Genomic DNA, 26,495 nt, shown 5'->3' with positions numbered 1-26,495 from the left:
AGAACATTATTTTAGTTCTCTGTCGAATATTATAGGCCACTACTTGATTTTCACACGTTGAAAAATTTGGACCTTTGAGCCTAATGACATTTACCCTTCTGTTATCTGCTAACTTCCTAGTCACTCCTCCACCTCAAGACTTTGGCATCTGTCAAAACAAAGTCTAAACAACTTCAGCATTTATGGGATAATCTTTCTTTGACTTCTTCAACTATAATGTGTCAGTGTCCTTCATTTCCCCTCCAGTGTAATGATGAATCCCTTCATCACCCAAAATGCTCCCCCATGAAAATCATTAATGCCAGTATCACATTCTCTAAACAGAACTCCCTGTACTTCAAATCTTCTCATTCTTTCTCATTATTTTTACTTAGACAATATGGAGACGTTTCCCTGCATACAGCATAGTGGCTGTTATATAGAAGATGCACAAATGATAACTGAATGAGCAAGGAGTTAAAGTTTAGAATGCCTATCCTAGAGAATAGAAAAGGGTACTGAATATAATCACACAATATTAGAGAAGGGTCAGGAGATATGGAGATCATGAATTGCCAGTCTGGAAAGCTGTGTAATTTCTAATTCAACCCAACATTCCAATCTCAGAAACTGAGGTATAAGAATAAAAAAGTAAATAGTTGGGTTGACTCAGGATCAAAGGTTTAGAGAACAGCAGAGTGGAGTTATGATCATAATTCTGATGGTCAGAGAAGATTGACCATCAGATCATAATTCTGATGGTCAATTCTGATGGACATGTTGGAATAAGATAAGGAAGTGAAGTCAGTATTGTCACATGTATTATCCAGGGTCAATTAAGCTTTCTTTAATGGGCAAAAATATAAACTGTCCTCCTAAAACTTACCATATTTAAATGACAAAATATGCATTGAAACCTATAATCAAAGTCATAAATTTCTAGTACAGAAACCGATAGAAAAGACTTCCCAAGTATTGACAATATTTATGACATTACTTAATAGTAAAATAATTTACTTACCAGTTTAGAAGCTCTATTCACTTCCTTCCTGATATCTTCTATTAGAAAACCATAAACTCCTTCTTCTTCTTTGCCTCTCTGCCAAATTCCACTTGACATCAACTATGAATATATTCTCAATTAGAAAATAGACTCTAAGAAACTAGTTGGGCATTAAAAAAATATATATCCATACTATTCAGTCTAATAAAAAGCAGACATAAAATGGCTCAAATTTCAAGTAGTTATCTATAGTAGTTATTTTTCATGGTCAAAGTAAGAGGCTACTTACATTGTTTGATTTAGAAGGCACTGTATATTATCAGTTTGTATATCCTAATTAGTTTCTAAAAGTATTCCAGGAAGTAACAGAAAAAGAAAGAAAAAGAAAAGATAGGAAAGAAGGCAGTGAGTGGTTAGGTGGGTTAGAGGAAGAAAAAAAGAAAGAAAACACCTACAATTAAGCTTAACAAAAAGGAGTGGTGAATACAGATGGAGACAATTCAGATTAATTCAGTGACATTTCAGGCTAACTCTAAATCTAGCTGAATTCTGAATCATTAAGGCTTTATTTACAAGAAAACCTATTGAACCCTAGTTAACATAAATGTTTGATTTTAAAAAGTTTCCTTAACCCCCAATGTGACAGTAATAAATGTTTGACTTTTTAAAAATTTGACTTAAGCTTCATTGTTTATACATGTTAAGAAAGCCTGAATCAGAAAAAGTGTAGAATGTGAATAAGAAATCCTGGCTTGCAAGCCAGGCTCTGCTGAAACTTCTGGAACCCTAGGCAAGTATTAATGTCTCAAACCTTAAACATGAAAATAAAAACACTGGATTAGACTATATCTAAGTCTCTTTCTGCTCTAGCATTCCATTACCATTTGTAATATCACTATACTTTTCTGTTCATAATGAAATAGAATATTAAAAGGGTTAAGTCTGGGGTCAGTACTTTTTTTTTTAAAGTATTATATTCATTGAATAAGACAGAACATAAGAGAAATTTTGATCTGATCAACTTAAATGTATTACATAATTCGAAAACACCACGTAGAGCAAATTTGTGATTAGAATTTTAACCAGTATATCGTAAAGAAAAACAAGTGATAACAAGTGACACACACTAAGAATTTGTTATGAAAACATAACCTGCAGACAGATAAAATGGCTCTCCTAATTCTACTGCATAAAAAGTAAAATAATACTTTTTATTTTACTTTTTATAGAAAAAAATAAAATAATCCTTTTACTTTACAGAAAAGTAAAATAATCCTTTCCTGACTGAAAAAAAAGTAAAATAAACTTACAAAAATGAAAAGATTTTCTTTTTACTGCAAAACATAATCGTCTGTAACTTATAAACATATTTGGAATGACAACTTCATGTTCTCTTATAAATAAGCTCCCAGGCCAGTCTACTACTCTATTTAACCTATGAGGTACTGAGGCACAAGACTGTAGTCTTAGAGGACCAAGGAATACTTCAGGTGGTTTCTCAAAGAAGCACTGAAATAATTTTAACATGGATGGTGGTAGATTTGAAAATATGTCCACAATTTGTTGATACTTCAAGAAGTGGGGCTTAATTCCTCTTGAGTGTGGGCTACTAGACTTAATGATTTGTTTCTAATAGAATAAAGCAAAAGTGACATTAGTGTGTGGCTGTGATGACTAGGTCATATGGTTCCATCTTGATTTCTCTCTCTCTGTCTCTCTCTCTCATCACTTGCTTTGGGAGAAGCCAGATGCCATGCCACGAGTAGCCTTATTTACTAAGAGGCCCAGGAGGTAAGGAGCTGAGGTTTCCTGACGCTAGCTAGGAGAAATTGAGGCCAAAAGCCACATGACAGAGCCATCAGAGGTGAATGGATCCTGCAACCTAGTAAAGTCTTCAGCTGTAATCTGACATCTCAATGATAATCTCATGAGACTCTGAGCCTCAACTATCCAGCGCAGCCAAATTCCTGACCCTCAGATACTATGTGAGATGACAAACGTTTTATCTGCTAAATTTCAGAATAATTTTTTAAGCAGCAGATAACTATATAGTATCAAGAAACACTGTATGTACTAATGCAAGCCTGGCATGCTAAGGTAGTAATGTGCCACTAATATCTTAAGGCACGAATTCAGTGAGGTGAGAAATTGGTGGAGGGGAGGGGGAACAAAGGGAGACTAATTCTGAGTATGAAATCACTCGTTTGCTTTCTTCTGAGTGATACATAAAGTAAGTGGTTTCCTTTTCCAAAAATATTTATTACCTTTAGCCAAGACGTTTCTTTTCAGGTTCTGTGTGAAATAAAATACTTTTATTCTACTCCCTGAACCCTCAAACAAGTCTTTTCTCAGATTTATCACTAGCAACAAATGAAATAAGAAAGTGGTAAAAGAAATACCTCCTTTATAGACCTAATCATTTTTTCCTTTTTTCACTTAGGCCTTAAACAGAAAGAAAGAAAAACAAACAAACAAACAAGAAATAATGATAGGTCTTTATATGTACTAAGTAACTTCAGAATCTTAGAATTCAATATCAAAAAACAAAATGTCTATTTTTAGAGATAGACAAAATGAGATCTGGAGAAGTTAAATGACTTATCCAATTCTCAGAAATCAGTGTCAGAATCTTACTATCTTCTTTAGAACACCAAATTTCTAGAATTTAATTATAAATTATACTCACCAAACAGTAGTAATGTACAGTGAGATTCCATTTCTCCTTAGTTTTCTTTTCTCCATATTTATTAGGACAGTCATCATTTTTTCGACAGAAAACACAAGCTAACATTGAAAAAGTAAATAGATATAAAAATATATTTAAATATTTCAAAAAAACCCTATGGAATTGGTGCTTCTCTAAATTTCTGTGTTAAATTCTTTCTGAGAGAGCAAATCATATAATATTGATATCAGTAACTTAAAATTTCCAATACCTACTTCTGAAACATTAATGTAACTTTATGTTCTTCACCAGTCTTTAATGATGAATTTCAGTGTGTAGTTAAAATGGCAATTTATGAAGTAACATCACTGAAAATGACACACTGGGGAACTACAAAACTCTGATTAAACTGCCAAAAACTGTTAGAATTAACTTTTTAGAAGCTGTACAATCTAAATAAAAACTTACAAAAATTAGGAGAATGCTTAATGAAGAAACAAACTACTAATTTTGATGAGAACATCTTAACTTACCCACCTACCATTCCCCACTGCCCAGCTGGGCAGTGGTCTTGGGGTGGCCCATGTTCCTGGTGCAGATTACTGGTCCAAGAGGGGGTAAAATGGACCTTGTTCTTTAAAAAATGTGATTGTTTTGACCTGTATGATGGCTCCCTGAGGGATGAGCTCAGATGCTTGCCTTTCTTTCACCTGCCTCAGAACTTTCTCAGGGCTGGAGCCTCTGCTGTTTGTCAAAAAACATTTGAAACAAATATACTAGCTGTAGCAGCCTAGGACAAGGGATAACAGATAGGGAAAGCAGCAGATAGACTGAAAGCCATAGGAAAGAAGAAACTGGGAAAAGAGGGTACATGAGGGAATAAAAATTTGGAAAACCTTCTGCATAATAACTGGAGAATCTAGAAGTCCACATGCATGCCCAGAGATGTACACATACTCAGAAATGACCCAAGAAATCCTAAGCTCTCACCTCTGGCTGATGTTTAGGCTCATGCAAGCCTATGTTAAAAAAGAAAATCCCAAATCAACAACCTACTTTTACAATTTAAAGAACTAGAAAAAAAGAAGAAACTAAACCCAAAGCTAGCAGAAGAAACAAAAAAATATAGAGTAGATATAATCAAAATAGAGAATGGAAAAACAATAGAGGGAGTAAAAAAAAAAAGTTGGTTCTTTTTAAAGATCAACAAAACTGATAAACCTTTAACTAGACTAACCAAAAAAAAAAAAAAGGGGAGAAGATTAAAAACTTACAACAAAACTACAGTAAGCAAAACAGTGTGGTAGTGACATAAGGATAAACATATAGATCAATGAAAAAGAAGAGTCCAGAAATAAATATATACATCTATGGTCAAATGATTTTCAACAAGAGTGCCAAGACCATTCAATGGTGAAAGAATAGTCTCTTCAACAAATAGTGCTGGGACAATTAGCTCCTTACATGCAAAAGAACATAGATGAACCCCTACCTCACACCATATATACAAATTAATTAAAAACCAGCCAAGGATCTAACAATAAAATTCTTAGCAGAAAGAATAAGGGTAAATCTGTGTGACTTTGGATTTGGCAATGGCTTCTCAGAGTTCACATGATACTAAAAGCACAGGTAACAAAACAAAAAAATGATAATTGGACTTCATTAAAATGTAAAACTTTTGTGACTCAAAGGACACTATTGTCTGGGTACAGTGGCTCATGCCTATAATCCTAGCACTTTGGGAGGCCCAGGCGGGCAGATCACAAGGTCAGGAGTTCGAGACCAGCCTGGCCAACATGGTGAAACCCCATCTCTACTAAAAAAAAAATACAAAAATTAGCTGGGCATGGTGGTGTGTGCCTGTAATCCCAGCTACTCGGGAGGCTGAGGAAGAAGAATTGCTTGAACCTGGGAGGTGGAGGTTGCAGTGGTGAGCCAAGATTGTGTGACCGCACTCCAGCCTGGGCGACAGAGCAAGACTCCGTCTCAAAAAAAAAAAAAAGACACTATCAAGAGAGTGAAAGACACTCTACACATCTAAAGGTCTAGTAGCCAGGATGCATTAAAAAAACTCTGATAACAACAAAATCACCAACAATCCAATTTAAAAATAGGCACTAGATTTGAATAGACATTTCTCCAAAGAAGATATACAAAGAGCCATTAAACACATTAAAAGATGCTTAATATCACTGGTCAGCAGTCAACAGAGAAATGTAAATAATAACCACAGTGAGATACCACTTCACACTCACAAGGATAGCTGTAATCAAAATGTCTGACAATAACAAGTATTGACAAAGGACTGGAAAAAAATCAAAACCATCACACACTGCTGGTAGAAATATAAAATGATGTAGAGCTTTGGGAAATAGTCCAGCAGTTCTTCAAAATTTAAACAAAGAGTTACCATATGACACAGTAATTCTATTCCTGGATATACATACCAAAGAACTGAAAACAGATGTTCACACAAATACTTGTAAACTAATGTTCATAGCAGCACTGTTCACAATAGCTAAGCAGAAACAAGCCAAATGTCCATCAAAGGATGGATAAGTGGATAAACAAAATATGGTATGCCCATATGATGGAATATTATTCAGCAATAAAAAGGATGAAAGTAGTAATACATGCTACAGCATGAATAAACCTAGAAATATTATGCTAAGTGAAAGAAGTCAAACACACACAAAGGGTCACAATATTACTCAATTTACTTATGGATTACTTTATCCAACATAAGTAAATCCACAGGGACACACAAAAAGCAGATTAGTGGTTACCAGGGGCTGGGGACACGGAAAATGAGGGGTGACTACTTAATAGGTACAGAGTTTCCTTTGAGGGCGATTAAAATGTTTTAGAACTAGATAGTGGTGATGGTTTCACAACATTGTAAATGTACTAAATGCCACCAAACTGTATATCTCAAAATAGTTAAAGTATGAATTTTATGCCTATTTTATCCACCCCTCCCAACACACACAAAAATACAACTTGAAGAGTCAGACAGACCTGAGTTAAGACTCAACTAATGCTTTTTTAGAAAACTGTATATACTTACAATGTTTAGCACGATGTTTTGATATATGTACATATTGTGGAACAGCTAAATGGAGCTAATTATCATATGCATTACTTCACATATTTACCACTTGTGGTGAGAATACTTAAAATTTACTAATTTTCAAGTATACAATACATTGTTATCAACTATAGTCACCATGTTGTACAACAGATCTCTTGAACTTATTCCACCAGTCTATTATAAAATTTTGTATCCCTTCACCAACATCTCCCAATCCTCCCAACCACTGGTAACCAGCACTATACCGTTTCTATGAGTTTGACTTTTTTATATTCCACACATAAGGGAGATTATGCAGTATTGTCTTTCCATGACTAGCTTACTTCACTAGTGGTTTATAACTCCATTTCCTCATCATAAAAATGAGGATAATAGTACCTACCTCAAACTATGCCTTAGTGAGGACTAAGTAAGACAGTGTATATTAAAATAATTAACAGGATATGACATATACATAGAACCGAATGTTAGTATAATAACTAATCTTTTCTGTTACATGTTTATTTATACAGAAAATTTTATTAAGATGCTAATGAAACAAGTTGAAAATCACTAGCTGAAAAGACAGGATCCCTAAGAAGTAGATCCCTACAAGATGAAGGGTGCTTGCATCTCTAAATGATTGCATACCGCAGAAACTCCCTAACTGCTCCATCTTCCTTAAACCATGCACATTGGACTGTAACCTGACCAAGCAATAAACTTCTCTTGTTTTAAACCAGTAAGATGTCAGGGTTTACCAGTTATGGAAACTAGTATTATTTACCTTGAATAATACATGTAATCAAGAATAGATGTCACATGTTAAAAGGTATTATATTTGTTAATAGGCTGCTCACCAAATAGATTCTAGAACTGAAAAGAAATAAGATGAGCTCGTATTTAATATAGTGAAATAGCCTAACTACTCTGCCCTCCCTCACTCTGGTTTAAAGGGATAAGTCATAACTCAAAGTATCTCTCCTAACCCTTTAAAAGATTTCAGCTCCTCTTCCTTCCCTTCCATACAAGGGAGCTGTTCACATTAACTCCAGCAAATTGCCATTTGTTCATATTGGACATTCTACACCAGTAAGCTCCACCTTAACTCCATCCCCAATACCTACACTTTTACCCGCAAGTGTGCATAAAGCTCAAGAGAAAGAGGATTATGTAGAATTAGCTGAGTCGACAAAAGAGGAGTCCTTGTGAACTGGCTGAAACTATAGAAGAGGGGAAATTCTTGCCATGAACCCTGGATGGAGGTACATCTGCTGTATGCTGTGGACCTGTGGTTTTCCATTTGTTCCTCTCTCCCCCTGTCTCCCTCTACCCAGTATGGAGGGCCTTGAATGCAGAACAGACTAGGTTTCAGGCATGCATTTTTATAAGTAGATTATTTTTATATTCATTTGTACCTTCCTGCTTTTAATGTTTAAAATTTGGTAAAATTGTCCTGATTTCATTATATTTATTATTAAGATTGGTGTCTAGTGTAGTAAATGATACTGGTTTCTATTACAATAATGAAGTAAAGTTTCTACCTTAAATACATTCATGTAAATAAAGAAACAGTCCATCTTAGGAAAAAGTATCAATAGTAGATGTGTATTTGCATTTGGCAAATGCATAGAGGTAGTCCATGAAGTACTAAAAGTTTCAGAACTATTAGCATAGCTGACAGAAGGCAGGAGGTAGAAGCAGGGAAAGAAAGTAGAAGAGGTTTAGGAGCATAAATTTCCTTATCCAACATAATGTGGTGTCAAAAGATACTTTAAAAGTAATGATCAAGATATAGAGTTGTAAGAATAATATTTTAATTTTAGAGGGAATTTAAAAGGATCTAAAATACAGTGGATGAGGTAGAAGTGGCAGAAGAGTGTAATCATTTAAATTCCTCATATTTCATTGTAGCAAGACAACAGATACTGTTTATAATAAATGAAGAAAACAACAATTAAAAGCAAAGGTCAAAACGGACCGCATCTATTTGGGAAGATTGTTGTGAGCACGTAGAGGTAAGTTTTCCTTTTATTTTCTTTAACTTTTCTTCTTTTTTTTGAGACAGGGTCTCGCTCTGTCACTTAGGCTGAAGTGTAGTGGTGCGATCCCTGCTCACTGCAACTTCTGCCTCCCGGGTTCAAGCGATTCTCCTGCCTCGGCCTAGCGAGTAGCTGGGATTACAGGCATGCGCCTCCTGGCTAATTTTTGTATTTTTAGCAGAGATGAGGTTTTGTCATGTTGGCCAGGCTGGTCTTGAACTCTTGACCTCAAGTGATTTGCCCGCTTCGGCCTCGTAAAGTGCTGGAATTGCAGGCGTGAGCCACTGCACCTGGCCAGTTTTCCTTTTCCTGTTAAACTTTTACACACTGTTTAAATTGTTCTCATCTGCATTTTTTCCTTTAAATAACTGTTTTATTGAGATACGAGCCATATCTTATATACATAAAATAAATATAAAATTTGGCAAATAAATTGCCTTCTGATAGGTTTTTGTTGAAATAAATATATGCAATATTATACTTTAGTACGTGGACATACAAACTAAGCTTCTGCCAGGGAATTCATTCCTCTTCAGTCCTAATGTTTAAGTAACATATTTAAAACACTCATTGTAATAAAATTATTTTAAATACAGTTACTTACCAAGGTTCTGTGAGTCACCAGGTTTACTTTCATTCATTTTACTAGGAAAAATAACATTAATACAGTCATCTTAATTGTAAAAGTCTCAAATTAACAACTTTTATTAAATGCAGTCAATGCATAATGACAAATAAGTCATCTAATACTCTAGTATTTAAATTTTTCTTACCTTTAATACATCTAAGATCAGTAGTTCTCAACTGGGGTGTTAAGAGTCGGGAACATTTTTTAAATTGAAGGGAATGTTTTTTAGCTGTCAAAACAATTAAGATGACCACTGGTATTTAGTGGAAAGAGGCCAGGATTATAGGACATCTTGCAATGCTCCAAACAGTCCTACACAACAAACAATAGTCTAGACTTTCAAATTTCCATCTGGACATTCAAGTAGGTTAAAAAAATCTACTTGTAATTAACCTAGAACCTAAGCCCATTTTACATATTAACAAATTATATTTGCAGAACTACAACTCCTATGTCAATCAAGGAAATTTCTATTTAATTTTTCTTCAAAGCTTTACCCAGAATTGTTCATCATTTAGGAAAAAAGAAAAATCACATCATCAATAGCCATGCCATTCGTATTTGTGCAGCCTATAAAACAATCCTTTGGCTGGGCTTGGTGGCTCACACCTGTAATCCCAGCACTTTCGGAGGCTGAGGCGGGTGGATCACCTGAGGTCAGGAGTTCGAGACCAGCCTGGCTAACATGGTGAAACCCCGTTTCTACCAAAAATACAAAGTTAGCAGGGCGTGGTGGTGCACGCCTGTAATCCCAGCTACTCGGGAGGCTGAGGCAAGAGAATTGCTTGAACTCGGGAGGTGGAGGTTGCAGTGAGCCAAGATCGCACCATTGCACTCTAGCTTGGGCAACAACAGCGAAACTCCATCTCAAAAACAACAACAACAAAAAAACAAAAACAATCCTTTATTAGTCTATACCGTATTTGTGGCTGTTGCATTTGCCAGGATTCTATACAGGGCTGCAGGCACCTGACTGTCTTGTTACCTCTTCTAGTACAGTAGTGCTCAACCATTTACATACTGAAAGACATTGGTCTGTCCCTATCTCCTCACTCTCCACTAGTTAAACAAATAAAAATACTTACAATCATTACTGAAATATAACTTTTCTCTAAAAGATCAAAGAAAGGAAGACCAACATCTTAATAACATTAAAGTTTCACTTCACCAAGGGTATATGAACAGCCTACTAGAAATGTTAATGAGATTTAAGTACAATGTATGTGCAATCTCTTGGTATTTAAGTGGAAAAGAATAAAACATAATAATGCCACTAGGTAAATATAATCTCATTTATAGTTGCAAAAACCAGTTCTCAGAAAGGTTAAACACCTGTCCAAGGTCAAGGAGTTAGTTAGTGGGAATACACTAACCCATAACTGAGTGACTGCAGGTTACACCATGGCACTTCATGTGAAAATAATGAAAGAGAACAAAAAATAATACAGAATATTATATATCAAAGAGTGAAAACCACAAATACAAATTGCTATCAGATTTCATCAAATCTAAGACACCACAAAATGTAGGACACAGATTATTTTATGAAGACTGATTAACCAAATTAAACTTATACAATGCTTCCTTACAATTAGAATTTATATTTCATACTGACTGTAAAAAGTGTTTTGGATTTAAACATAGTTTTGCTCATATACATTTCTGTGCTTTCCTAAAAAGTCATAGTCCAAATCTCTTAAATGGCTTTGACTCTAAGCTTTCAATATTTTGTTTATTCCTTACAAAATAATATTCTATGCCATTAAGATTGGTATTCTTAAAAGAATGTATAAAACAACTAAGAGCCCAGTTTTAAGGGGGCTTTAGAGTTAAGTAGGTCTAGAGTACTATTTTTCCTAGCTCCTCTCCACAACTATTAATGCAGGGTTAAAGGAGCACTCCTTTATTGTCTCTTGGATTTTTTTCTTTCTTTTCTTTCTTTTAGAGGCACTAGTAATTCTCTACAGGTATACGATGGCGCTTTTGATGTTTATACATTCTCAAAACAATAACTACAGAACTGCCTTAAGTGAACAAATTGATTGAGGATCACAATCTATAGAACATCATTTTAAACATGCTGATACATCTAAGACCAGTTCTCAATAAAACTCAGAAACAGATCCACATTTTTCCAGTCATTTTCAACAAAGACACCAAAGCAATTCAACGAGGGAAAATAAAATCTTTTAAACAAATGGTACTAGAAAAACTGAATATCCATATGGAAAGAAGCGTGTGTGTAGAAGGGTTGAGTCCATCTTAAAATTGATAAAATATAATAGGAAGATAAAATGCCTCCTCTTAAAGGACTTCTCTACAGTTCAACCTCTGGTGATGAATTCAACATATAAATCCATCCATACACATGAATTTATTGCAGAAAATTCCATAAACACATGATAAATAGTACTTCACTTAAACATAAAAAGTTTAATTTATAAAGGATGTTTTAGTCATTCGACAACACAGATTTACACTGTCATCCAACCTAGACACCACAAAATGTAGTGCATTTAAATTTTACCTAAATGCTATCCTTCTCCAAAATCCTGTATAAAATCTACTATAACTCCATTTGGTAAGAAGCCCTGTGGTCCCTCTTGTTTGCACTCTCTCTCACTGGCGTGGGTCAATAAACTTAATTTTATCAGACTACTGGTTTATCCCTGGTGGTGTTAGGCTGACTGGGCTAGGATGAGACAAAGAATAACACAAATGGCACAAAATGAACATTTAGTGAATCTAGATAAAGGATATATAGGAGTTCCTTATGCCATTCTTACAACTTTTCTCTAAGCTTGAAATTATAACAGTATCAAATTACCTAAAAGTTGAATATTCTAAAGGCATTCCATAATTCATACTTTTGATCAGTTCACATTAGCCTTCTTCCTAATCCCTAGCATGTGGAGTATAACTTTTGTTTCTAAATCCTGAATGAGGATCACTTTATTTCAAACAAGTCTCCAAAACAAAACCTTAGTAAAAAAATAAGTACTATTCACATATTTCAGTTGAATTTCATAATTTCTTTTAGATGTTTTCCTTCAAGAATATGAATTTTAAGACTTCCCAAGTAGAATTAAAAAAAAAAATATCTAAGTGTATAGTTCAATAACAGTCCAAGTCTTAATAACAGACTGGACTTTAGAAACAAAATAAAACCATTCCCTTCCCTGGAAAATAAACAATTTAATTAATACCTTCTGTCAAAAGGTATTCTGAGTGTCCTCCACTGCTTACCTCTACTTGATCAGTCAGTGATACACTTTCATACTTCTTCCTTCAAAAGGTAAAGCCTGCCCCTCTCCTTGATTGTAGATGTGCTTAGTGCTTGCTAACTTGCTTCAACAAAAAAGACTGTGGCAGAAATGACAATGTCATAAAAGGCATTGTGACTTCCTCCTCACTATCATGGATCACATGCTATGGAGAGAAGCCAGCTGCCATGTCATAAAAATTTTCAACATACACCATGGAGACACCCAGTTGGTAAGGAATGGAGGCCATTCTACCTTCTGTTATGTGAATAAGCCATGTTAGAAGTGAATCCTCCAGCCCCAATCAAGCCTTCATACGACTGCAATGTGGCTAACAGCCTGAGAGCAACTTCATACAAGACCCTAAGCCAGAACCACGCAGCTAAGCAGCTCCCAAATACCTGATCAACAGAAACTATCAGTAATTAAATGTTTATTGTTTAAAACCAGCAAGTTCTGGAGTTATCTGTTACACGACAACAGATAACTAACACAAAAAAAGTAAGTCAAATTCCTTCTCATTCCAGCTGATGGCTAACATTTGAATAAATAAACAGATCCTAACCACCCAACATTTTTTCTTTTTTTCTTTTTTTTTTGAGACAGAGTCTTGCTCTGTTGCTAGGCTGGATTGCAGTGACGCGATCTCGGCTCACTGCAACCTCCGCCTCCTGGGTTCAAGTGATTCTCCTGCCTCAGCCTCCCGAGTAGCTGGGACTACAGGCATACGCCACCACGCCTAGCTAATTTTTGTATTTTTAGTAGAGACGGGGTTTCACCATGTTGGCCAGGATGGTCTCAATCTCTTGACCTCATGATCCGCCTGCCTCTGCCTCCCAAAGTGCTGGGATTACAGGTGTGAGCCATCGTGCCTGGCCCCATCCAACATTTTCTAAAGTGCCTAATCTTACTGAAAAAGGTGACATTGAATATACAGAAAACATGCTGGAATCAGGCACTTGGAAGAGAAATTGATTGATTTTTTTTAATCTAGCATTTTTAAGAAATGAACATTCTTGCTATAGAAATGACTTGATTTAAATCACTAATCAGAAAGGTTCAACTTAGTCTATGCATTGCATTATTTGATGTACTCTAAATTCTTTCTACTACTCAGAAATGTTGTCTTTGGATGTCCTATACATAGCAAAGAATTAATTTCTCTGATTCAGCACTGCATAATAAAACATGATGTTTGTCAGATACATAGTTTGCAAATATTTTCTCCTATTCTGTAGGTTGTCTGTTTACTCTGTTGGTAGTTTCTTTTGCTGTGCAGAAACCCTTAAGTTTAACTAGATCCCACTTGTCAATTTTTGCTTTTATTGCGATTGGTTTTGGAGTCCTTGTCATGAAATCTTTGCCCATTCTTATGTCCAGGATGATACTGCCTAGGTTGTCTTCCAGGGTTTTTATAGTTTTGGGTTTTACATTTAAGTCTTTAATCCATCTTGAGGTGGTTTTTGTGTATGGTGTTAGGAAGGGGTCCAGCTTCAATCTTCTGCATATGGCTAGACAGATATCCCAGCACCATTTAATAAACAGAGAGTCTTTTCCCTATTGCTTGTTTTTTGTCATCTTTGTCAAAGATCAGATGGTTGTAGATGTGTGGCCTCATTTCTGGGCTCTGTATTCTGTTCCACTGGTCTATGTGCCTGTTTTTGTACCAGTACTATGCTGTTTTGGTTACTGTAGCCTTGTAGTATAGTTTGAAGATGGGTAATGTGATGCCTCCAGCTTTGTTCTTTTTGCTTAGGATTGCCTTGGCTATTTGTGCTCTTTTTTCATTCCACATGAATTTTAAAATAGCTTTTTCTAGTTTTGTGAAGAATGTTGTTGGTAGTTTGATAGGAATAGCAGTGAATCTGTAAATTGTTTTGGGCACTATAGCCATTTTAATGATATTGATTCTTCCTATCCATGAGCATGGGATGTTTTTCCATTTGTTTGTATTTTCTCTGATTTCTTTGAGCAGTGCTTTGTAATTCTCATTGTAGAGATCTTTCACCTCCCTTGTTAGCTGTATTCCTAGGTATTTCATTCTTTTTGTAGCCACTGTGAATGGGATTGCCTTTCTGATTTGGCTCTAGGTTCGGCTGTTTTTGGTGTATAGGAATGCTAGTGAATTTTGTATGTTGATTTTGCATCCTGCAACTTTGCTGAAGTTGTTTATCAGCTGGAGAAGCTTTTGGTCCAAGACTAAGGGGTTTTCTAGATACAGAATCATGTAATCTGCAAAGAGATAGTTTGACTTCCTCTCTTCCTATTTGGATGCCCTTTATTTCCTTCTCTTGCCTGACTGCTCTGGCTAGGACTCCCAAAACTATGTTGAAGTGGTGAGAGAGTATCCTTGTCTTGTGTCGGTTCTCAAGAGGAATGCTTCTAGCTTTTGCCCATTCAGTATAATGTTGGCTGTGGGTTTGTCATAGATGGCTCTTATTATTTTGAGGTATGTTCCCTCAATATCTAGTTTATTGAGAGTTTTTAACATGAAGGGCTGCTGAATTTTATCAAAAGCATTTATAAGGAACTTTAATTTACAAGAAAAAAACAACCCCATTAAAAAATGGCCAAAGGACATAAGCAGATACTTCTCAAAAGAAGACATATACGCGACCAACAGGCATATGAAAAAAAGCTCAACATCACTAATCATTAGAGAAATGCAAATCAAAACTACAATGAGATACCATCTCACACCAGTCAGGATGGCTATTATCACAAAGTCAAAAAATAACAGATGCGGGTAAGGTTGTGGAGAAAAGGAAACACTTATACCCTGTTGGTGGTAGTGTAAATTAGTCCAACCACTGTGGAAAGCAGTATGGCAATCCACAAAAAGCAAAAAGCAGAACTACCATTTTACCCAGCAATCTCATTACTGGGTATATAGCCAGAGGACTATAAATCATTCTACCATAAAGACACATGCACACGAATGTTCACTGCAGCACTATTCACAATAGCAAAGACATGGAATCAGCCTAAATGCCCATCAGTGACAGACTGGATAAAGAAAATAGGGTACAAATACACCATAAAATATTGTGCAGCCATAAAAAAGAGTAAGATCATGTCTTTTGCAGGAACATGGATGGAGCTGGAGGCTATTATCCTTAGCACAGTAATACAGGAACAAAAAACCAAATACCGCATGTTCTCACTTGTAAGTGGGAGCTAAATGATAAGAACTCATGAACACAAAGAAGGAAACAAGAGACACTGGGGTCTACCTGACGCAGGAGGGTGGGAGGAGGGAGAGGAGCAGAAAAGATAACTATTGGCTATTGGGCTTAATAGCTGGGTGATGAAATAATATGTGCAACAAACCCCCATGACATGTTGTTTACCTATGTAACAAACCTTCACATGTACCCCCAAACCTAAAAAAAAAAAAAAGTTAAAAAAAAAAAAAGATGAACTGTATTTTATTTACTACAAATGCATGAAGGATCCTGGACTGTATCCTGCACTGGGGAATAAAACTGCTCCAAAGGACATCACTGAGGCAATTGACCAAAACAATATTTAGTTGAAAGTATTGTATTTATGCTAAGTTTCCTGAAATTGGTATCCATATTTAGGTTATTTAGTAGACTATCACTGTTCTTAGGAAATACTGAAGCATTAAGGGGTAGGGGGACCAGATACATGCAACCTACTCTCCAACGGTTCAGAAAAGGGAAGTTACATGCAAATGTACAATACTGCAGGATGATAAAGTGAATGTGGAAAATAATAAAGAGTGGTTAATCTAGGTAAGGGCATATGTAGTTCTTTGTACTTTTCTTGCAACTTTCCTGTAACTTTAGAATAATTTCAAAATAAAAAAAGGTTTAAAAATAATTGAATTAAAAGTAATATAAAACATTCCCAAAAAATTCAAGATCAAGACTAATACAGTGTGATGGTTAATTTTATGTGTTACCTTTACCAGGCCACAGGACGCCCAGATATCTGGTTAAACTTATGTTTGGATGTGTCTGTGAGAGTGTTTCTGGAGAAGATTAGTAAACTTTACTCAGTTTACTAGTGAACTGAGCAAAGCAGATGGCCATCCCCAGTGTGGGTAGACATTAGCTAGTCCACTGAGGGCCTGAATAAAACCAGAAGGCAGAAAAAGGTTAAATTTGCTGTCTGACTGCTTGAGGTAGGACATCAATCTTCTGTCCTTGGTGTTCCTGGTTCTCAGGCCTTCAGATCGGGACTGGAACCTATACCATCAGCTGTTCGGCTCCAGACATTCAAACTACACTGCGGGACTTTCCTGGGTCTCCAGTTTGCAAACAGATAATGGGACTGTTCACACTACATAATCATGTGAGTCAATACCTTATAATAAATTAATCAATCCTTCCCTCTCCTTCTCTACACACACAGACACACACACACACACACACACACACACACACATATCCTGTTGTTTCTGTTTCTCTGGAGAACTGTAACTAATACACCCATGTTACCTCGGGATAGATAGTTAATACACTTTATGCGCTCCTACAAATTTGGAGACAAAAAGAAATACTCTTAAAGATCTGTTAGTTACTTTGGTTCACAGCAACAGCTAAGATAAAATTAGAAGAAAGACATTCAATGGTAGAGGTCAAAAGCTATTAGAATTTTTTTTCATGAATCAATTATTTACATTCTAGGAATTAATAAACATATCTAAAAAATGTACATAAAAGCCAGGCACAGTGTTATGCACCTGTAGTCCCAGCTACTTGAAAGGCTGAAGCAGGAGGATTGCTTGAGCCCAGGAATTTGAGTCCACCTTGAGCAACACAGTGAGACCTCCATCCAAAAAAAAAAAGTACATAAAACATCAATATGATCTTCAATATTTTTTAACCATAAATTATTACAAAAAGTAGCATGGTATAGTAGAAAGAGTACTAGGTGCATTGAAGGTATGAAGTTTAGACTTTCCTTCATGTTCTATATGTTTTTTCCTGAGACCTCAGCCTCAATTTTATCATCCCTCAAACTAGAAGCTAATTACAGGTTATTGTAAGAATTAGAAACAACACATAAATGCCACAAGAGTACCTGGCAAATTTAGTCAATCATTGGCAGTTTTTCTTTTAATTAAAAAAAAAAAGGATAATATATCTTAACTGGATTTATCTTAGAAATATAAGATTAGATATCATCTGAAAAGTAAAGTAATACACCATGTTAATACAATAAGGGGTGAAAAAAGTATGACCATCTCAATAGATGCAGAAAGAGCATTTGACAAAATTCAACAACCAATCATGATAAAACTGTAGGACAAACCAGAAACAGACGGGAATTTTCTCAACCTAATAAAGGGCATCTACAAATGTGCATTAATTTCCACACTGTACTGTGACACAATCTCAACAGATACAAAAGGGCATCTGACAAATGTCAATATCCAATCATAACAAAACTGTAAAGCAAACTGTGGGTAAAATAAATTTTTTCAACCTAGCGAAGGGAATCTACAAATGTTCACCTTAGTCTCTGATTCAACAGTGTACTCCAAGGGAAAAGACAAAACTGTGAAGGATGAAGTAAAACTGTTTTCACATATGATCATCTACATAGAAAAGCCTACCAACATATTTATAAGAATAAGTGACTTTAACAAGTTGTAATGAAACAAGGCAAATCTGTATAACAGCAAGAATTAATCAGAAAATTAGAGAACAATTCTATTCACAATACGTAAAAACTTAGTAAAAGATGTGGAAAAAGACTACACTCTGAAAAGCTACAAAACACTGCTGAGAGAAATGAAAGACCTAAATAAATGAAGAGATAGACAATGCTCGTGGGCGTAATATTGTTAAGATGTCAATTTAACACAATCCCAACCAAAATCCCCAGCAGGTTTTTTTTTTTTTTAAGATACTGGCATGCTGATTCTAAAACCTATATAAAAATGCAAAAGCCTTGTAATAGCAAAAACATTTTTAAAAAGAAAAAGTCAGTGGTCTCCAACTATGTGATTTCATGACTTCTTATAGAGCTATGTTAATCAAGACAGATGTGTAGCTCAATAGAACATAAAGGAAAAGTCAGATATATAGCTCAATAGAACACAAGGGAAAGGCCAGAAACAGACCCAGACAATTGCTTTTCAACAAAGATACCAAGGTAATTCACTGTATTCAAATGGTAGTCTATTCAATAAATAGTATTGAAATAACTGAATGCTTTGGGCGGAGGGTGGGGGGAAGAACATTGACCTCATATATTAAAACTTAATTCAAATTGGATCACAAGAAAAAAAAAACTTCTAGAAGAAAACATAGTGAAGAATCTTCATGATCTTGGGGTTTGGCAAAGATTTCTTAGGAAACTGAATCATAAAAAACACTGATGAATTAAACATCAAAATTAAGAACTTTCTAATCAAAAAAACATAGTTAAGCAAAGAAAAAGGCAAAACACAGATTGGGAATAAACACTGGTAAAACATATACCTGACAAAGGATTTACATCCACAATGCATAAAGAATGCTTACAACTCAAATAGACATCACAATAAAATGAACAAAATGGACAAAAGATTTGACCAGACATTTAAAAAACACACAACATAGCCAACAAGCAAAAGAAAATATGAACATCACTGGTCATAAAGGAAATGCACATTAAAATAGCAAAAAAAAAAAAGCAAACCCACTACAGCACCCACAAGAATACTTGTCTCACAAAAAATGAACTCAAAATGAATTACAGCTCTAAATACAAAATGTAAAACTATAAAATTTCTAGAAAAAACACAGAGGAGAAAATTTCTGTGACCTTATGTTACGTAAGATTTCTTAGATACAATACTGACAGCACAAGACAAAAAAAGATAAACTGTACTTAAAGTTAGTATCTTCTGCTCATCAAAAGACACTGTTAAGAGAATAAGACAAGCCTCAGACTGAGAAAGTATTTGCAAATCATAATCTGATAAAGGACTTAGTTAGATCCACAATATATTTTCTGAAAAAACTCTTCAAACTTAGTAATACAGAACACATCCACGAAAATGGTGGAGCAAGGGGCTCTGCAGGCCTGTACCTCCCTAGAAACACAGAAAAACCTGGCAAAAAACTCACAATCAACAATGTCTCAACAAATAGAGAATATCAATAAAGAAGTAGAAATGATAAAAAGGAAATAGAAATTCTGCAGCTGAAAAGTACAATAACTGAAATAATAAATTCATTACAGAGGTTTCACAGCACGTTTGAGCAGGCAGGAGAAAGAATCAGCGAACTTGAAGACAGGTTAGTTGAAATTATCCAGTCTGAAGAGCAGAAAGAAAAAAAATGAAAAATAAACAGAGCCCAAGAGACTATGAGACACCATCAAGTATACCAATATATGCTTAATAGGAGTCCAAGAGGGACCGGAGAAAGTGGAACAGAAAGAATGTTTGAAGAAATAATAGCCAAAAACTTCCCAAATTTCATGTAAGACTGAAATCTATACATGTAAGACTTCAATCTACACATTTTTAAGAAGCTCAAGATCTTTAATCAGGACAAATTCTAGGAGATCCACATTGAGACACAGTATAGTCAAACTGACAAAAACAAAGACAAAGAATCTTGAAAGCAGCAAGAGAGAAGTGATTAACACATACAAAATATCCCCAATAAGATTAAGTGCCAAATTCTCATTAGAAACCATAGAGTTCCAGAAGGCAGTGAGATGACATATTTAAAGTGCTGAAAGACAGGAAAAAAACCCAAACCTGTCAGCAAAGAATCCTATCTGCAGCAAAACTATGTTTCAAAAGTGAAGATGAGTACACATACTCACATGGGAGGCAGGCAAGTAAACAAATATTTCACACACATGCAGTGTAGCCTTACAGAGGTGGTGATATTATAACCTAATTGTGAAAAATAAATATTTGGAGCAGACAAGGCAGAAAAAGCATTCTAAGTAGAGTGTGTGCAAAGGTACAACAGTGTGTGAAAGCCTGGGATGTTTGGGGAATGTCAGGAATTTCTTCTGGAAGTTGCTCTTGCTGATTCTGCCATTTGGTTGGATTATATAAATCTCCTTGGATTGGATTATCAGATAGTAAGTAATATAATACCCCCCCTTCACCAGCTGGTCCTAACCCTGACTTCGTGGGCAGGTCTTATTCCAGTCCTAGCCCCTTCCACTGACCAAGTTAGGCTCTAAATAACCAGCTCAATCCAAAGTACCCTTCTTAAAGCAGGTGGCATCTTTTTTACTACAGTTCAGGCAATAAAGGCTATTCTGTCATAACTCCCATAGAACCAGGTCTTCTCCTGTCTAAAAACTAAGGCCTTAATTATATTTTAACAGGACAATGTATCTGCTACCTTATGTGACAGAGCAATTAAACTTTTAAGATTCCAGGCAGGACCCAGGCAGAGGAACATGGCAGAAAGAACACTACACTTGAATTATACATTTTCTGTGTTTGAACTCCTTGCTCTGCCTTGTGTCCAATGGAGATGATAATACCTACCTATTAGGGTTCTTATATGCAAAGCAGGACAAGTAATTCGATGGAGAGAAGGAAGGGTGAAAGGAATTCAGAAAGATCAGAAGTTTCTGAGATCAAGAAAGACCATAAAGTTTTTAGGTCCCTAACTGTTAATGGTGGTTATCCCTGGGGAGAGAGAAGGGGTAGGGGCTTTTTCTTTTAATTTCTTATAAATTTTGGCATTGTTTGACTTTTTACAATGAACATAATTATGTACTTAAAATATATTTGGCATATATATTATACCTCAATAAAAAGTTTCTTAAAAGCTTATATTCTCTGGAAAATCATCCAGGAGACAGACAAGAATGGCTGTTTCTCAGAAGGTCTGGTAGACCTGGGGTCTAGGGTGAAAGGGAAACTTTTAGTAGATCTGTCCTACTAGAGATGCTAATGGGACACCAGACAGTAACTCAAAGCCATACGAGGAAATAAAAACACCAGTAAAGGTAATTACAGAAGTAAATATAAAAGCCAGTAGTATTATTGCACTTTTGGTAATTCTCTTTTTCCTTTATGATTTAAAAGAAAAACACGTAAAATAAATATAAATCAATGTTATTGGGCACATTATGTATAAATGTAAAATAAGCAAAAAATATAAAATGTAATTTGACACAATAACATTTAGGAAGAAGGATGAGATATACAGAAGTGTAATTTTTGTACACTATGAAAGCTGAGTGGGCATTAATTCAAACTAGGTTGTTATAAGTTTAAGATATTAATTGTAATCCCCAAGATAGCCACTAAGAATATAACTAAAAAATATGTGCAGAAAAGGTAATGAGAAGGGAATCAAAACGGTACACTATACAAATCAATTAAACAAAAGGCAATAAGGAAGGAAATGAGGAACAGAAAGATAGTATTTAGAAAACAAATACTAAAATGTCAGAAATCCTTCCTTAACAGTAATTAAATGTAAATGAATTACACTCTCCAATTAAAAGGCAAAGGTTGACAGAATGAATTTTTTAAAAATCCATACATACACTATCTACTAGGGTCAAGCTATAGATATCAAAACACAAATAGATGGAAAGTAAAAGGACAGAATAAGATACTTCATACAAACAGTAATCAAAAGTAAGCTTGGGTGTTTATACTAATGTCAGACAAAACAGGCTTTAAGTTGAAGATTGTTACAGGACTCAAAGGACATTAAAGACTGACTAAAAAGTTCAATCCATCAAGAAGACATGACAATTATAAACACAAACCCACCTAATAAGAGCCCCAAAATATACGAAGCAAAATTTGACAGAAATGAAAGGAGAAATAGTTTAGACTTAACATATACAGAACACTCCACCCTACAACAGAATGAAACATTCTTCTCAAATGCACGTGGAACAATATCCATGGATATACCATGTTAGACCACAAAATAATACATTTTACAAGACTGAAATCACACAAAATATCCTCTCCAATGACTATGGAATGAAACTAGAAATCAATAAAAGGAAAACTGGAAAACTGAGAAACATATGGAGATTAAATAACAACTTTAAATAGACAAAAAGTCAAAAAAGAAATCACAAGGGAAATTAGAAAATACTTAGAGACAAATAAAATCAAGCCCCCAAAACAATGACCCAACTATATGCCCAAAGAAACTAGAAAAAGACCAAACTAAACCCAAAGCTAGCAGAAGGAAGGAAATAATTTAGAGTCCAGATAATGTAATAAAAAAATTTTTAAATTGAGAATAAAATAAAAATTGCTTGAGAAGATCGACAAAACTGAAAACGTTTAGTTAGATGACCCAGAGAAAAAAAAGAGAAGACTCAAATTACTAAATCAGAAGAAATGAAAGTGGGACACTGCTACAGACCTAATACAAATAAAAAGAATTAAATGAGACTATTATGAACAATTGTACTCTAAGAAGTTAAAAGTTAACAAATTAAACAATAGGTTAAACAAGTAACAAAAGTGACAAGAAGAAATAGAAAATTTCAACAAATCTACAAACAAGAGATTGAATCACTAATGAAGAACCTCCCAATGAATAAAGTCCTAGCCCAGATGGGTTCACTGGTGAACCCTATTAAACCTTTGAAGAAAAATTGGCACCAATCTTTCTCAAACCCCTCCAAAAGATATGATGACACTTCCTAACTCATTTTATGAAGCCACCAATACCCCGATACCAAAGCCAGAAAAAGACATCACAGAAAATAAAACTACAAGCCAATTATCTCTTATGAACATAGATGCAAATATCCTTAACAAACTACCAGCAAACTGAATTCTGATAAAGAAAATTTTGTACCATAACCAAGTGGGATTTATCCCAGAAATGCAAAGGTGGTTCAGCATATGGAAATCAACCAATATAATATACCATACTAATAGAGAAAAAGGAAAAGGTCACATGCTCATCTCAATAGATGCAGTAAAAGCATTTGACAAAATACAACTCATTGATGATAAAAACAATCAAACATTTAGGAATATAAGGGAACTTCCTCAGCATCTATGGAAAAACCTGTAATTAACATAATTATCAGTGAAAGACTGCACACTTTCCACCTAAGATCTGGAACAAAACAAAGATACACACTTCCACCACTTGTAGTCAACACTGAACCAGAAAGTCTATTCAGAATAATAAAGCAAGAAAGCAAGAAGTAACTCTATTCAAAGAAGGCATGATCTTATATGTAGAATTTCCTAGAGAATTCACAAAAAACTGTTAGAGCTACTAAACGAATTCAGCTAAGTTACAGGATGCAAGATCAACACACAAATATCAGTTGTATTTCTATATAACAATGAACAATCCAAAAAGGAAATTAAGTAAACAATTCCATTTACAATAGCATAAAAATTACTTAGTAATAAATTTAACCATGGTGGTACAAGATTTTTGCACTGAAAACTACAAAACAGTGCTGAAAGAAATTAAAGAACTGTAAATAAATGAAAAGACATTTTGCATCCATAGGTTGAAAAACTATATCATTAAGATGGTTATACTCCCCAAAGCAATTTATGGATTTGATACAATTCCTGTCAAAATCCCGATGGCCTTTTTTTGCAGGAATGGAAAAGCTAAGCCTAAACTGCAAGGGATCCTGAATAGTCAAAAGGATCCCCAAAAAGAAAAAGTTGGAGGATTCAAATTTTCCAATTCCAAACTTACTACAAATCCACTGTAATCAAGACAATGTGGTACTGGCACAAGGACAGACATACACATCAATGGAAAAGAAGAAAGAGTCAATAAATAAACTCACATGTTTTATAGTAAACTAATTTTCAATAAGGGTGCCAAGACCATTAAATGGGAAGAAAACAGTCTCTTCGACAAATGGTCCTGGGACGACCAGACAGCCATGTAAATAAGAATGAAGTTGGCCAGGTGTGGTGGCTCACGTCTGTAATCCAGCACTTTGGGAGGCCGAGGCGACAGATCACGAGGTCAGGAGATCAAGACCATCCTGGATAACATGGTGAAACCCAGTCTCTACTAAAAATACAAAAAAATTAGCCGGGTGTGGTGGTGGGTGCCTATAGTCCCAGCTACTTGGGAGGCTGAGGCAGGAGAATGGCATGAACCCAGGAAGTGGAGCTTGCAGTGAGCCGAGATTGTGCCACTGCACTCTAGCCTGGGCAACAAAGCGAGACTCCATCTCAAAAAAAAAAAAAAAAAAAAAAAAGGAATGAAGTTGAACCCCTACCTCACACGCATTAAAAAAAATCAACTCGAAATGGATCAAGACCTAAATGTAAAAGACAGAACTATAAATCTCTTAAATGAAAATCTAGGGGTAAATTTTCATGACCTTGTATTTGGCAATGGTTTCTGAGATATGACACCAAAAGCACAAGCAACAAGAAAAAAATAAATTGAACTTTACCAAAGTATAAAACTTGTGCATCTAATGACAATCTACAGAATGGGAAAAAATATTCAGAAATCATATAACCTGAAAAGGGTCTAGTATCTGGAATACATTAGAAACTCTTACAATGCAACAACAAAAAGACAAGTAATCCAACTGAAAAATGAACAAAATATCTGAAGACATTTCTCCAAAGAAAATATTCAAATGGCCAACAGCACATGAAAAAATGCTCATTATATTAGTGATAAGTAAATCAAAGCCACAATGAGATACCACTTCATGTCCACTATAATAGCTATAATAATAATTTTTACAAACTAAAATAGTAAGTGTTAATGATGATATGGAGAAATTAGAACCCTTACATATTGCTAGTAGGAAAGTAAAATGATGCAGCAAGGGTGGAAAACAGTTTGGCAATTCCACAACACATTAAACAAGACTACCATATCACCCAGCAATTCCACTAGCTATGTAACCAAAACAATTGAAATATTTCAGTTCAAACAAAAACTTGCATACATATGTTCACAGCAGCACTATTCACAAAAGAGATCACTAAATCAATACATTACAAAGAAACAACCTAATTATACATCAATTGATGAATGGATATACAAAATGTGGTATATCCATAGAATGATTATGTGGCAATAAAAAGGAATAAAGTACTGAAACATGCTACAACATAGATAACCTTGAAAACATTATATTAAATGAGGGAAGTCAGACATAAAAGGTTACATGTTTTGGAACTAGGTAGAGGTGATGGTTGCACAACATCGTGAATGTACTGTCACTGAAATGTCTACTTTAAAATGGCTAATTTTTGACTGGGCATGGTGGCTCACACCTGTAATTCCAGCACTTTGGGAGGCTGAGGTGGAAGGATCGCTTGAGGCTAGGAGTTTGCAACCAGCCTGGACAACATGGTGATATCCTGTCTCTACAAAAAAAATTTTTAATTAGCCAGTCTTGGTGGCAAATGCCTGTAGTCCTAGCTGCCTGGGAAGCTGAGGTGGGAGGACTGCTGGAGTCCAAGAGTTGGAGGCTGCAGTGAACTATGATTGTGCCACTGAGCTCCAGCTTTGGGTGACAGAGATCTTGTCTCAAATAAAATGGCTAATTTTATAAATGGGAATTTTACCTCAAAAAAAGGTCAAATGTACACCTATCATATGATGCAGCCAAGAGAAATGAGGCATATGTCCATTGTACACAAAGGTCAACAGAAACTTTATTTGTGATAACTAAAAACTGTAACAATGTATATGGATAAAACAAACTGTGGTATATTCATACAAGAGAATACATTTACTAAAACTCATTGAACTATACCCCTAAAATGGGTGACTTTTATTGCATACAAATTGTATACCAGATACTTGTTTAAAAGTTAACAATTTTTATTTAAAACAAAAGATTAAGTTTAAGATAAAAAGCAATGGCTGGGCGCGGTGGCTCACGCCTGTAATCCCAGGA

General features: G+C 35.1%; 1 protein-coding gene across 6 annotated transcripts in view; it reads right to left on the bottom strand.

The window, feature by feature from the left end:
• G2E3 (G2/M-phase specific E3 ubiquitin protein ligase) overlaps window positions 1–26,495 on the bottom strand; it is a 60,451-nt gene that overhangs the window by 29,027 nt on the left and 4,929 nt on the right. For 2 of the 6 annotated variants that reach the window (XM_034937381.3, XM_055097443.2), the window contains exons 2-5: window positions 9,536–9,619; window positions 9,367–9,407; window positions 3,669–3,766; window positions 1,001–1,102 (exon numbers count right to left, since the gene is read on the bottom strand). In XM_034937381.3, coding sequence (XP_034793272.1) covers window positions 1,001–1,102; window positions 3,669–3,766; window positions 9,367–9,403 — 237 coding nt within the window. In that variant the 5' untranslated portion in view covers window positions 9,404–9,407; window positions 9,536–9,619. Of the gene's footprint in view, window positions 1–1,000; window positions 1,103–3,668; window positions 3,767–9,366; window positions 9,408–9,535; window positions 9,620–12,636; window positions 26,473–26,495 lie in introns of those variants that run through there. The other 4 variants (XM_055097442.3, XM_055097441.3, XM_034937380.3 and 1 more) reach the window with 4 other exon arrangements.

Source organism: Pan paniscus, chromosome 15 (assembly GCF_029289425.2).
Source record: "Pan paniscus chromosome 15, NHGRI_mPanPan1-v2.0_pri, whole genome shotgun sequence".
Lineage (NCBI taxonomy): Eukaryota > Metazoa > Chordata > Mammalia > Primates > Hominidae > Pan > Pan paniscus.
Note: the sequence above shows the minus strand (reverse complement) of the source record. Positions and strands in the feature narration are given on the sequence as shown.